This window comes from Felis catus, chromosome F2 (genome assembly GCF_018350175.1).
Source record: "Felis catus isolate Fca126 chromosome F2, F.catus_Fca126_mat1.0, whole genome shotgun sequence".
Taxonomy (NCBI): domain Eukaryota; kingdom Metazoa; phylum Chordata; class Mammalia; order Carnivora; family Felidae; genus Felis; species Felis catus.
This window is the reverse complement of record NC_058385.1, coordinates 67,447,430-67,461,743: the sequence shown is the minus strand read 5'-3', so window position 1 is coordinate 67,461,743 and position 14,314 is coordinate 67,447,430. Positions and strand designations below refer to the sequence as shown.

Below are 14,314 nucleotides of genomic sequence, written 5' to 3'. Positions count from 1 at the left end.
GGTTAGCCCAACACCCTGAGGGCCTTTGCATCACCATAATTCAGTATTAGACTTATGGAAAGAAGAAATACAGAGTGATTTGCACAGGAAATAAACGTATTTATACATACATATATACCTGAGCTATATATGTATATGTGTATTTATATCACAAACAAAATATGTAGAACTGCACTAAATAACCCCTCATACTAATTCCCAAATCAGATTTGGTTGCATTAAGCTAGCAAACTGTCTTTATACTTTGTCTCCCTGGGACCATACAGTTCTTTTCAAAATGAATAATCCATAAAAAAAAAAAAAAAGAAAGTATTTCTTATTTCAGCAGAGTTTGTGCAGTGTTTCATTTCAAAGGTATCAGATCTTCAAATTCAATAATCAAAATGATTCTTCTTGCCTAAATGTTGAACCTCATTCTCTGGGTGATCTGCTTTTGGAGTCTTGTGGCTGTCCCTCTGTCTCGGAAAGGTCTGTCCGTGCGGCATCCGTGTGATTTATCCTTGCCTTGAATGTGCTTGAGTGTTCTCTGAGAACATTTTTACTGAACAGCTCCAGAGAGGTTTTTGAACTGGAATCTGTCATCCACGACAAACCCAAACGACATAGGTCTCCTATGACCAGTGGGGCCGAGATGGTCCCCAACTTTATAAATGATGATCTTTTCCAGTCCTCAGTGTTGTGATTATGAAACAGTTTGAACATTTTTTAGTGTACTTTTGGAAGGAAGGTAAGACAGCCACTTTTGGTTTTTTGCTTACTGTGATAAGATTTATATAACATAAGATTCACCGTCTTAAAGGCTTGTGGTCCATTCACAACGGTGTGCAACTATCACTACTGTCTAATTCCAGAACATTTGTGCCACCCCGAAAAGATACCCCCTGCCTTTTGAGCAGCTGCTCCCCATCCCCCCTGCCCTCAGCCCTGGACACCTACCTGTCTGCTTTCTGACTCTATGGATTTACCTCTTCTGGACATTTCATATAAAGGCATCTGTACCATGTGTCCTTTCGATGACACAGAGTTTTACTAGAACTTTTTGTAAGAGTCTGGGGTGAGTCAGTCTGTGGCGTAAACTGCATGGTTTATTCGTCTTGAATGATGGGCAGCAGGGTTGGGGATGAGGAGAGAAATCGCACAGCCCTTTGGCTCTGTCACTTACATGCGGCTCATCTCAGGAAAAATCACAGCTCCCTCTGTTTCTTACTCAAGCAGGGTTCCCAAGGCTAAGCCACAGTGATATGTAATCATAGCAGTAAACTCGGGCGTAAAAGACAGAAGAAAGCAATATGTCTTGAAGCCCTCATAAATTTTTTTTACAAGTTTTAAATCATTTTTGAATCTGAACGTCTATATTTTAACATAGGTTCTCAGTAATGAAAGTGTCCTGGTTTGACAAGAGAAAAAAAAATATTTATACAAAACCCTCCTTTGATCCAGTTAGAAGTATTTACCTTGAACCCCAGGTTTCTGCATAAGCGTGGTTCCTGAGGGAAGGAATTTACAACTCCAAAAGTATTCCACCAGGCATATACCGCCCCCTCAAGGAATTGAGACTCTAGTGGGAGTAAACCACCCTGTTTAATCTGTATGCTCAGTGCCGTGATGAGTGTGAACAAAGGATCTAGCGATGGGCAAAGAAGAAGAAACCCAGCGAAGCTTGGAATGGAAGGTGATGGGAAGATGAAAAGGGGTCAGCCGGTGGAGAATAGGGTGGGGGACGTTCAAGGTGGAGGGGCAAAGCATATGCCAGCACATGGTCGTCACCATTTAGACGCAAGCACCAGAACCATGGGAGAAGGTGACCATGTTGCAAAGGGGCACCCTGAGGGCAACTGTGTGCACTACCCTGAGTCAGCTTTTCAGGAGTACCCATAGGGGAACCACAGGGATCCCGCCTGCTCAGCCTCAGCTGCCTGGCCACCCTGACCTGCCTCTAGATGGTTCTATCACTGGGCCTTATTTCTGCTCACACCCCGAACTGGACTAAACTTCTCCCCCATCAGCGTCCGTTTCACCAGGAGCAGTGGTTTTGATGTCCTGTGGCCACATCAGGTGCATGCACACATTCCCATGTGTGTTTCTTCTGTACCTACAGAACCAGCAGAAACCGCTCTAAGAACGCCCCCTGAGACTGTAGTCAGTGTGGGTCATTCTCCCCGTCTCCGTGGTAAAAAGTTGAATGTGTCTAGGTCTCCTCCAGGCACCCCTCCCTGCCTTTGGTTCTGGGAAGAGGAATAATTCTATAAGTCCTCTTCCCCGGAGGGAATTCCCACCTAAAAATCTAAAGTCTGAGCTGTTAGCGAATCACCTGGCTTTGTTGCCCCACACGGGCAGAAGACCTCTTTCCTCTGTTCTGCTGCTGGGTAGGAGGGATAAACGGCCGCTCAGAAGCCGGTGTGGCTGGCATGAGGGGACCTGCATGGCTGTCAACCATGCGTCATGGATGGGGCCTCTGAAAGACATCAGGAATCGCCATCCCCTTTAGGAGCTCCTGGGCCACTGGAATCCATATGGAGCTGAGAGCCCACCCTGGTTGCTTCTTGCTGTCCAGGTCCTAAGACCTGGTCCTGGAAGGGAGGTGGCAGAGCCTAGAAATCTCTGGATACCCCCTGTGGTCACCACCTCACTAACACGAGTCGACTGTCTATAGAGCAACACCCAGTCTAACATCCTTCCTAAATCCCACCCCTCCTAAATACTGCCCTCGGTGGTGTGGGGCTGGCGAGCGGTCCAGACTGCTTCCCCGACCTGTGCTCACACCTGTGCAAATGGTAGAAGTGGACCTTGAACCTGAACAGATGATTGTTCCCTGGAACTAAAGCTGGAAAAATTCCTTCTGAAGTCAGGGGTCGGGTGTTGGCCTCGGCCTCCAGAGGTGGCTTGACCACATGCAGCCTCGAGATCTGTCTGGGTATTTGCACCCAACTGTAACTCAGTGGGGAAGGTTGAGTCACGGCTTCTTTCCAGGCTTGGGGAAGGCATTACAGGAGCACACACATTTAATTATGCAGCAGATAATTGAATGGGTACAAGCCCTACTTAATGGGGAAACCTGTGTGAAATGGACAGGGACGGGCTTTGTAATAATGAGTCAGCACAAGGGAGCCACGGCCTGATGAACGTTCTGGCTCTGGGAAGCCCCAGATAGAGCAGCGGGCAGAGCGGGAGAGAAAGGGGCAGCCTTGGCGAAAGCAGGAGTGATGGAATTTTCCTTTTGACACCTTGTGTGGCATTCGGAAGCTGTCCCTGCCTAGAATCACTTGAGACCTTGGAATTGAACCCTGGAAAACTCCTTCAAAGGGCTATTGCATTTGGAGAAGAAAGCAGGTGGTCCTCAGAGGCCGGGAGGTTCATTGGCCATATTTCACAACTGAGAATGTAAGTAAAGACAGGCCACGCAGACACCCCCAGAGGCCCAGAGCTGCGAACCCCCTTCCTGTGCAGAGCTGGTCTCCGAGGAAAGCCTCACCCTGACGCAGCCCACCAGGTGCCTTGCCCGTGACTCTGGTCAGCTGATGGCTGACCTCAGGAGGCTGAAATTCTGAACTGTCTCTTGCACGGTGAGACTGTCATCTCGGTGTGGAGCACCTGGCTTCCCAGTGGCTACTTTCAGAAGCCAAGGGAGAGGTATTTACAGTGGCGTGGAGAGGTTACAACAGAATCCCAGCAAAAAGGCCAAGAATTTAAAGAACAGCTTGCTTGGAGAAACTGATTCCTTGTACAATCTGGTTTTCATCTATGTAGAGAACATTCAGTGGCTGGTGCGGTGAGTGGGAGGTGGATGGTAGGTCTGCCCCTCTAGAGCTGCAAGCCGTCCTTGGTTTTCACGGGCTAATTGGTTCACATCTGGTGTGCTATCTCTCGTTCATAACCGTTCTCTGGGAAGGCTCCGGATGAGCCCTGGGAAGCCAGCCCGTTGAGGAGAGGGGTGTGAGTGCCTCCTCCACTTGCCCTGTGGGCAGCTAAGGAAGCAAAGGAAGCCTCTGCCCTCAAGCTGTCCCCGGGATGGCAAAGGCATTTATGTTCTCACATCAGTTTTCTGACATCTACAGTTAAACCCAGTTCTGACACTAACTACTCAGAGTTGGCATAGGTCCCAGAGGCTGAGGGGCTCAGTGCCACAAGACTGCCCCCACTTTAGCCACTTGCCATGAGTGGGGTTCCCCAGGCTCCCCACACTTCTACCTGGCTAACCTCACAGTCGGGATTTCCTCTGGACTCCCCTCAGGTTTGATGATTCATGAACACGACTCACAGAACTCAGGGAAGCTCTGTACTTGGGATTGCTGGTTTATTATAAAGGATACATACGAGCACCCAGGTGAAGGGATACATAGGGTGGTGGTGGGGTCAGGGAGGGTGCAGAGCTGCTCTGTCCTCTCTGGGCATACCACCCTCCCAACACTTCGGTATATTCCCCAGCCCAGGAAGCCTCCAGAAACTGGCTATTCAAGTTTTTACCAAGCCTTGTTATGTAGTCACGATTGATTAATCATTGGTGATGTAACCCCACCCTCTTTCCCCTCCCTGGAGGTCAGGGGTTGGGGCTGAAAGTTCAAGCCTCTAATCCTGTGGTTGGTTTTCCTTGTAAGTGTCTCCCATCCTGAACTTATCTAACCCCCTACCCCTGGGGTCATCAGGATGACAAAGACACACCTGTCATTCTGGAAATTCCAAGGGTCTGGGGAAGTTCTGTGCCAGGAACTGGGGCAAAGACCGAACATATACATATTTTCTGTCCTAACACAACACTCTGGCGTCCTACCGACAACCGTGACCTGGCAACACAGACAGTACAGTTCATTATGAAGAAAACACTGGGGCTGGATTCTCCTTGGGGGAGGTGAAGGCTTCCAGGAGGAGGCAAATACTCAAGCAGACTCCTAAAGGTTGAATCGAATTCTTGTAGAGACGGGTGGGTGGGACAAGAGATGAGTGTACTTTCCGGGAAGAGGCACGCAGAAAAATCAGTGGGGCTGGAAGCAGAAGGCGGGTTTCGTTGACATTTCATCCATTTGATATTGATTGGTGCCTGGTAGGTGTCCGTCAGGGGCTCGATGCCGGGCTCAGGTTCTCCCCATGCCCAGGGAAGATGGAGGAGTGCGCTGTACCTTTAAGACCTTACCTTGGATAGGCGTGGCTCTTGCATCTTCCCTCTGGTGTAGAACTAGCCACAGGTGAGCAGGGAGGTGAGCAGGGCCGTTTTTTTTTTTTTTTCTGTATTAAAGACTTAAGACTTTCAGGACTCTGAAGCCCTTGAAGGCTCCTTGGCTTCTAGAAGGTCCTGTGAACGTGTGCATTTGGATTAGTGACGTAGCTGGATACCCGTTAACAAGTGGCTGTTGTGATCCACACGGGAGATGACAGTGACCAGGGCTCAGGGAAGTGGCCACAGGGATGGAGAAAGAGCATTTTAGGGGAAATGTGAGAGAGAGAGGAGTTGAAGAAGATGCAGGTTTCAGGCAACCAGGTTGACGAATGGGAGAGTGTTTCTTTGACCACAGAGGAGGAATCATGTCAAAGATAGGAGGGTTCTGACACGCCATGGGTGGTGAGCCATGCGTTGGCATGGGCTGTTCCCTAGTTTCCTCTAAGCTGTCTTTGATTAAGCAGCTGATGGTCCAGGGACCAGCGAATCCTGGTGACAAAACCCCCACCTTTTAGTGAAAGGATTATGGGATCTTTTGCATTTCTGTACATCAAAGAAGACATTGAACTGAAAGCTCATTAAAAAAAAAAACCAACCTGTGTGCCCAGCAAACTGCCCCCGGCTGAGGTGCCCAGCCTGGGGAGGATGGCTTCAGAGACACTGATAGCACCTGACATGTACCGAGCGATCACCACATACTGGGCGTTGTGCTACATGCTTCACGCGAATGAACTCATTTGGTCTGAAAACAACCCTGTGAGCAGGGTACTATTATGTATATCTCACAGACGAGTGGACAGTGAGGCACACAGCACGTTGAAAGAATAACAGAAACTGAGTTGGTTTGAGAATTTTTTTTAAGTCAAAACGCCTCCCATCTTGTCTGATCGAATCCATCTTTCTTTTGACTTCTGCTTGTTTTCACTTTGGGGAATCAATCCAAAACTGCTACAGGCTATCAGGGTAGAAGATTTGTACAGGGATCACAAGGACAGCCGCCTTTCGGTGGGGAAAGGGAGTTCTTATTCCATTTCTCATCTCCAGCCTCTTCTTGTGCGTCTGTTTCTGTATTTGTAGCCCACATTTCATTGACTCTAGAATGCCACGAGATACACACCATTTTTTTCTGGATCGCGATAAAAGAGGGGAGAAGATTGGTGCCCACTGAACTCTGGCGCACCATTGATTGCAGGACGCACCCTGATTTGTGAGCTATAAAAATGAGAAAAAATGAAGTACTCTCTGTGTGTGTGTGTGTGTGTGTGTGTGTGTGTGTGTGTGTGTGTGTGGCAGATGGAAGGCATTTTGTTAGATCCTGATTGTTTCCCTGTACTTGTGTCTCAGGAAAAACAGATGACCTTGGATGTTTTCCTGACAGCGGTCTTGACCCAGTGTGTTGGTTCTTCCCCGTGGGAAAGCCCTTTGCCTGAGAATGTGTCCGGCGTGGTCCAGCCCCAGGGCTCAGGCGTGGGCTGCAGGGTGTGATGAGAAGGCTGGGAGGTTCCAGATAATGCGATTCACAGTGGACTGGGTTTTTGCTTTGGGCTGTTGGGGACATTGAACATTTAGCTCCTGGCGACTTGTTCCCAGGGTTTATGTTTGCCGTGAGCATGAAGTACAGAGAGCGCGGCCCCTGAACAGGAAAGACCTCCGGGTGGAGGGTGGCAGGGCCTATTTCTGGCTCAGTGGCTCCCTGCAAGCCACGTAGCCTCCCTTAGTCTCTGTTTTCCCTTCTCTCAATGGGGGGCATTAATTCCTGCCTTAAACATTTACATAAAGATTAAGGAAAACAGAATATAAATGTTTGCAAGATATGGCATCTTCATATCATTCCAGACCACTTTGTAATCTCTCCCTACTTAATTAAAATGAAAAATGAAATCCTTTTTCTTTTAGGGATGCTGCTTTGGCCCGTGACACTGTGCCCATTAATGGTGCTTTGTCCCCGCAGCATTTTCTGTAAAGAAAATAATCTTCTGAATTCTGGGGGAGTAAAAGCCTCCTGGGTGTTGTTCGTTGGAATTCTGCGGCGTGAATACAACCAAGACCTGGAAACCAGCAGTGGGAAGACAGTTCTCAAGACTGAGGTGACGTAGGTTTAGAGAAAAGGTCACAAGCAACTCTTCACTCAGGAATTTTGTCTGGAAAGTCCCCTGAAGGCACTCCTCTCCTTTCTTGTGGCTGCCTGGCAGTCCTGGGTCCCGGGATTTGTGTTTCATAATGTTAGGCCATTTAAGGGCAGGATGGTCAAGCCCGTTCAGCAAACTCGGGCCAAGTTACTTACCCTACCAGTGCCTCGTTCATTCGCACGTGTTGAGAGCCTGTGTGCTCGGTAAGCAGGTACAGCACGGAGCAGAAACGTTCGTGGGGTTCCCGATCAGTAGGGCAGACTGACCTCAGTCAAAGAACTCAAGAGATAAAGATGGAATTTGTACTGGGAGGAATGTCCTGTGGGATCCATGGAGGGCACTTCTGAGATCAAGGAAGGAAGCCCCAATCTAACGGGAGAGTTCCAGAAGGGATTTCCTGAAGGACAGAGAGTTGCCAGATGAACAGGCCCTAGGTGGCTGTGGAGGGGGAGGAGAGCGTGTATGAGGATTGGATGCAGCCAGGCCCTGGACTCTGGAGAAGGGTCTGTGGGGTGCAGGGAGGAGAGAGAGTGGCCTGAGAAGAATCTCAGAGGCTGCCGGTGGGTGGGCTGACCCATGCATGCCTTGCAGGGCAGGCGATGTTGATGACATTGGACTTTTCCTGAAAGCGCTGGGCAGTGTTGAGAAGTGGTACTTTGCCTTTTGCAAGAGTCTGGCACTGCTCTGGGCCAGCATGTTAGGTGACAAATTGGGGGACATTGCAGCTCTCCAGACGAGAGATCGAGGTGACCCAGTGAGGGTGGCCATTGCAGAGTGGAACGAGAGGCTGGGGTCAAGGCCAGTGGGAACTCGAGCGGCCAGCTGTGCTGGGGGAGCCGAATGGATGAACTCTTGTGCACTGAATCAGTACTCCTGCAACTCTGGATTGAATCTTAAAGCTAGTGCATCCCACTGGGACATGGAATAATTTCTCCTGCAGTTTTTTTTCTTTATAAATATAATTATATGTTATATTGGTGAATTTAAGAAATAAACATTGTGTTTTTAGGTTATGATATATCCTGAATGGAAATGTACTCACTGTGCCTATAATTATAGCAGTCTTTACAGATTATACTTATTTTAGAATACTACAATTTGCAAGTCCTTTAATTACAATATAATACATATTTAAGATAACTTTGCTATAATTATAGAATAATTTAAATTTATATTTACCAGATTAGATGACACTTGGTTCCCGTCACTTTTCATTCCTATGTGGGTATGTTTTCTAAAGTCAGTGTGATTAATTACAGATAGAAACGTGCCTTATACTTTGTGAAAGGAAGGGAAGATACACGTTCTCCTAATTTCTTATAATTAGAGGCTGATATGAAAAGACATTGCTGCCATAATCGAAGCACACCCAAGTGGGTTTGGTCAAGCGTTGTGGGTTTTAATCTATCTTCCTGACGCCCCTCCACCCTCCCCAGGAATTGAGAACATTCTGATGGCTGGGGCCCCTCATGTTCTGTTAGAACATCATAGAGGAGATGGAGAGACGTGAGGAGGCCCTAGACCAGCCTGAAATCACTCTGCCTCCCCCGGCAGGGCTGGGGACAGACCAGGCAGTTTTGCAGGTTGCAGAACAAAAGAGAGTGTTTTCAGCCTCCTGGAGCTTCTCTACCAGAGGCTTGTGTCAGGTGTACCTTAGGTGTATGTGGATTCAGTTGCACAAACCAATAATTTTTAAATGCTTATTTATTTGTTTATTTTGAGAGAGAGAGAGAGTGAAAGTGTGTGTGCACACGCCAGCAGAGGAGGGGCAGAGGGACAGAGAGAGAGAATCCCAAACAGCCTCTGTGCTGTTGGCACAGAGCCCGACATAGGACTCGATCTCATAAACTGTGAGATCATGAGCCTGAGCTGAAATCAAGAGTTGGATGCTTAACCAACTGAGCCACCTAGGCGCCCCAAACCAGCAATTTAATAGAAAGCCCCCGGTTCTCATAGGGCTGCTGATGCCCCAGCCTTCCCTCCTAGAGCTTGAGTTGCAGACGGTGGGTGTCCTCAGTGGGGTGCACTTGTCCCGTCCCTAGACGGTCCCTGGCTCTCACAGGGTTCCCATCCACTGCAGACTCGAGAAACCCATGGTCTGAGGCCAGGTTCACGTAGGGGGGGGTGGGGGCGGTGGCACCCTGCATCCTTGGGGAGGCAGCTGGGAAACCTGCAGGAGATGCTATAATTATCCTGAGGGTAGACATTGACTAAATGGAGGAATGGGTGAAGGGTCACCTTGGACAGATGCAAACTCTCCCATCATGGAATCACTGGATAAAATCCCTGCACGGAACTCAGTGCTGCCTGCTGTAGCCGTCCGGAACTTGTACTGTCTTGACTCGCGAGAGTCCTGCATGCGGCATGTACTTCGCCAGCCATCCAAGGCGTTTTCAGGGGTGACCTTTGACTAGGCAGGACTTTGTGTGTGCCAACTTACAGCTCAGTCCCTGCCCAAGAAGTGATGTTTCCCTCATTAAATCCAAAGACCTTTTCTGGTGGGATGTTCTTGAAGCCTGGGTCAACCTCTTGCTCCATATTAAGCTTTCTCATCTGCTTTATGAGAGAAAATATGGAACATATTCCTACTTTCAAGGCAATTTCCCCTGACCCTTTCCTTTTTCAAACCAAATAACACATTGCATTTAATGTTCTCTACATCATTTAAAATATTTTTAAGTTGATTTATTTATTTGGAGAGAGAGAGTGTGTGTGCATGCCTGAGTGAGAGAGGGACAGAGTGAGAAGGAGAGAGAAATTCTAAGCAGGTTCTGCACTGTCAGCTCAGAGCCCCACTTGGGGCTTAAATTCACGGACTGTGAGATCAAGAGTGGGACACATCATTTTAGAGAGGGCTAAATGGTGACTGCTCAGGCCCCTTGCTGACTCCTTCATGTGACTCGAGGCAGTGAGACAGAGGAGAACGAGTCCAGCCCTAGAGGGGTCAGGCTGTGTGGGCTCTGCCCTGGATCCCCACCTTTCCCTGAACAGCGCTGGACAAGTCTCTCTCAGCCTCTGCCGAAGTGGAAACAGGTTGGATAGCCCCAAAGGCCCCTTCTATGTCTACCATTCTGTGTTGAAAATGATCAGACATTTATTGAGCACTTGCTGTATACACACATGACATTGTACCAGGGGCTGGGCTGGGAGAGTTCCAAGTCCCTGCTCTGAAGGAGTTTAGAAAACATTCCCTGGTTCAGGTGATAGGTGAAGCCCCTGCATAGGGAGACCAGTATGGAAGCCCGTGAGCTGGGCTCTCAGCTGGTCACCCCCTTATCCCCATCTACAAATCAGATTTGCAGTAGCCTCTCCTTCTGTCGTGGTGCCAGTGTTTCTCTTCTAGCACAGCGAACCTTTTCTCTAAAGAATCCAGTTGTAAATATTCTTGGCCCAGGGGCCATACAGTATGTGGTACAACAATTCCATTCTTCAGTTATAGCAAGAACAGGTAGAGACCGTATATGAACAAGTGGGCATCTCTGTGTTCTAATTAAACTTTATTTATGGACATGGTTTGCTAACTATTTTATAAAGTTTTAGTTTGAAAGGTTAACGCTCCGTCTTAAACTCTAGAAGGGGTTGTGTCATCGTAACTGGGGTCTGGATGTGGCCAGACGATTACCGCACGTGGGTCAGGCTCAGCACTGACCCTCCCTTTAGACTTGCACCAGCAGAGACCTGACTGTAGGTCAGTTTGTTACTGGGCTTGTTTTATAAGAACATTCAGGACTCCACCAGGGAGTTAAGCTGACTGCCAGGGATTCTCAGGCGCCCCCCCACCCCCACGCCATGGCCAGGACAGTTGATACTTGCCATCTTTGTCTTCAGAGACAGAAACTTCTGTCCAAACAGAGGCTCTTTGATTGAGGTTGACCCAGCAAAGCCACTTTTTGCCCATTTTGGGCAACATCCACAGGCCCTCACCTTGTTCATCCCTTGGCCTCTTCAGAATGTTCTACAAAGAAAGAATACTGTCTGGCTGCCACATCCTGGGGTTTTGTTGGCAGAAGTCTCCATAGGGGGTTACGTAAGGCAAGAAGGCAAGTCAGGAGGAGTCACCCCCAGGAAATCTTCCTTGTCACGAGGATAAACGTGCCCTTTGGGCACCGGAAACTGAAAATGGCCGGTACTAGACAAACAGCTACCTTCAGTCCTGAGTATAACTGAGTCATTGTTTTAAGTCTTGGCAACTTGCGGTTTCCACTCCAGCAAGGACTCGAGGGAGGAAGGGCATTTGTTCCAGAAGCTGGTGTTTCAGCAAGCCACGCTTGGGGCTTTGTTTTGTTTACAGGGAGAGGTGACATCCAGCCTCAGTTGGACAGCGCTCTCCAAGATGTCAACGACAAGTATCTCTTGTTGGAAGAGACCGAAAAGCAGGCCGTCCGGAAAGCACTGATTGAAGAACGCGGCCGATTCTGTACCTTCATCTCTATGCTGCGGCCCGTGATTGTGAGTCAGTGGAAAGCTCTGGAAGGCTTACCCTGCTGGTGCGGAGGAGACTTTCCTTTATTTATCCAACCATCACTGAGTCGTCAGGAATCGGCTGTGTATCAGGGATCGTGATGGTGGAATCACTTCTGTAGAGCAGTGATTCTCCATGAGTTGCCGATGGCCACATGGCCCACTCCTGGTGCACAGTTCTTAGCCTGAGTTGTTGACTTACTCTTTCTCCCCCCAAGTCTAGAAGGCCTTGCAGAGTGGTTCTTAAAGTGCGATTGCCTGGCCAGCAGTGCCGCCTGAGAATTGGTTACAAATGCGGCTTCTCGAGCCCAACCCAGACCTTCCTGAATCCAAATCCTACCAAATCCAGGCCTCTAGGGGTGGGGACCCAGGCATCTGTGTGGTTTTTTTTAAATTATTTTTAGTTTATTTATTTATTTTGAGAGAGAATGAGAAAGCAAGCAGGGGAGGGACAGAGAGAGGGAGAGAGAGAATCCCAAACAGGCCCCACGCCCAGTGCAGAACCCGATGTGGGGCTTGAACTCCTGAACCTTGAGACCATGACATGAGCTGAAATCAAGAGTTGGACACTTAAGTGATCCCCAGTCATCTGTGTTTTAAACAAGCCTTTCAGGTGATTTTGGGACCCAGTGGCTAGGTTCAACACCAGTGAGTGACCATGAGGTTAATATGGGAGGAGCCTCAACAAATCAATTCATACTTATTTATTTATTTATTTTTGAGAGAAAGAGCGAACACATGAGCAGGGAAAGGGGCAGATAGAGAATCTTTTTTTGTTTTTGTTTTTGTTTTTGTTTGTTTTTGAGAGAGAGAGAGCACATGAGTTGGCGAAGGGTGGGGAAGGGAGGAAGAGAGAATCTCAAGCAGGCTCCATGCCCACACCACAGAGCCCAATGCATGATCATGATCCTGGAATCATGACCTGGGCTGAAATCAAAGAGTCAGATGCTTAACCACCTGAGCCACCCAGACGTCCTAGATTTTTTTTTTAAGTTTATTTATTTATTTTGAGAGAGACACAGAAACAGAGAGGAAGGGGCAGAGAGAAGGAGAGAATCCCAAGTAGACTCCAAACCACCAGCGCAGAGCCCTATGTGGGACTTAAACCCACAAACCCTGAGATCCTGACCTGAGCCAAAGCCAGACACTTAACCTACTGAGCCACCCAGGTGCCCCCTGCAAGACTTTTTTTTTTTTTTAACATTTATTTATTTATGAGACAGAGACAGAGCATGAACGGGAGAGGGTCAGAGAGAGAGGGAGACACAGAATCCGAAACAGGCTCCAGGCTCTGAGCTGTCAGCACAGAGCCTGATGCGGGGCTCGAACTCACGGACCACGAGATCATGACCTGAGCCGAAGTCGGATGGACGCTTAACCGACTGAGCCACCCAGGCGCCCCAAGACTTATTTTTTTAAGTAAATCATTTGCATTGCCATAATTGAGGACTTTTGCTGTAGGCATTCTTGAAGCTGATACAACGACCCCAGCTCACTTCCCTCAGCCCTAGCAAAATGCTCCAAGTAGGAGTCGTTCCTCTGAGCACAGGACTTTTCCATGGCTCATTCTTGCCAAGGCCTGCAGTCCCAGCTTGGTACTTGGGTGAAGTGAATGACTTTCTTCCACAGTCTCCTGCCCCTATCTCACTTGCTGTGACTTTCTATCAAGTAGGTGGGGAAAAAATAAGAAGGGGGAGGGGATAGTTAACTTTATTACACACACATGTGCTGTCACCAAGAGCTGTTATCAGATCTGGACCAAAATTGTTCCAAATCGTGTCAACCATCGAAGCTGAGTGAACTCAGAGGGCCTCGGCCTATGGAGGGGGCTATGCTGCAGGACTCCATGAGAAGATGCAGGCGGACCATCTGGGAAGATGTGGCAGCTCCCCCCCCGCCCCCCCCCCCCCCAGGCACCATGAGGAAGGCCACGTGTTTTCTTTGACTTGCTCACCACTGTCTGGGTGGGACAGGTCACTCCATAATTATGGCAGATTCCTTTTTCCCTTTGTGTTTCCCAAAAGAAAGGGCTGGTAGTGCCTTTAGCCAAGATGTACCAGTCTCGAGGTGACTTTTCTGGAAAGTTGAAAGGGTTAGACAGTAACCCTAATAAAAACAGTTGAGCCAAGACCATGAATGAATCACTCATGATGACACGTTGTGGATTACTTTCCTTCAGGAAGAAGAAATCTCCATGCTAGGGGAAATAACTCACCTTCAGACCATCTCAGAAGATCTGAAAAGCCTGACCATGGACCCTCACAAATTGCCCTCCTCAAGTGAACAGGTAGGAGCTGTGGGCACTCGGGAGAGCAAACCAAAGACATAAAGGTTCAAGGTCTCGAGAGTTCCCGGAGGCATCTCGTTTAAAGTCCTACCTGTGTTTCACTATATTGTGCAATACAGTAACCATCGTTGCTAGCCATTATAGAGCACTTGCTGTGTGCCATGTATGTTCTAAGTGCTTTACATAGACTTCCTCAGCTAATCTTCAGTATTATTTCCATTTTACAGAGCAGGACACTGAGGCACTGAGAGATAAAGTCCTTTAACCAGGTTCATCTAGCTAATT

The 14,314-nt window shown here is 48.4% G+C and overlaps 1 protein-coding gene across 14 annotated transcripts in view; it reads left to right on the top strand.

Annotated features, from left to right (window-relative positions):
• Positions 1-14,314, top strand: part of MTSS1 (MTSS I-BAR domain containing 1) — a 175,380-nt gene that overhangs the window by 146,528 nt on the left and 14,538 nt on the right. For all 14 annotated transcript variants that reach the window (XM_045050013.1, XM_045050011.1, XM_045050015.1 and 11 more), the window contains 2 exons: positions 11,573-11,730; positions 13,922-14,029. In XM_045050013.1, coding sequence (XP_044905948.1) covers positions 11,573-11,730; positions 13,922-14,029 — 266 coding nt within the window. The remainder of the gene's footprint in view (positions 1-11,572; positions 11,731-13,921; positions 14,030-14,314) is intronic.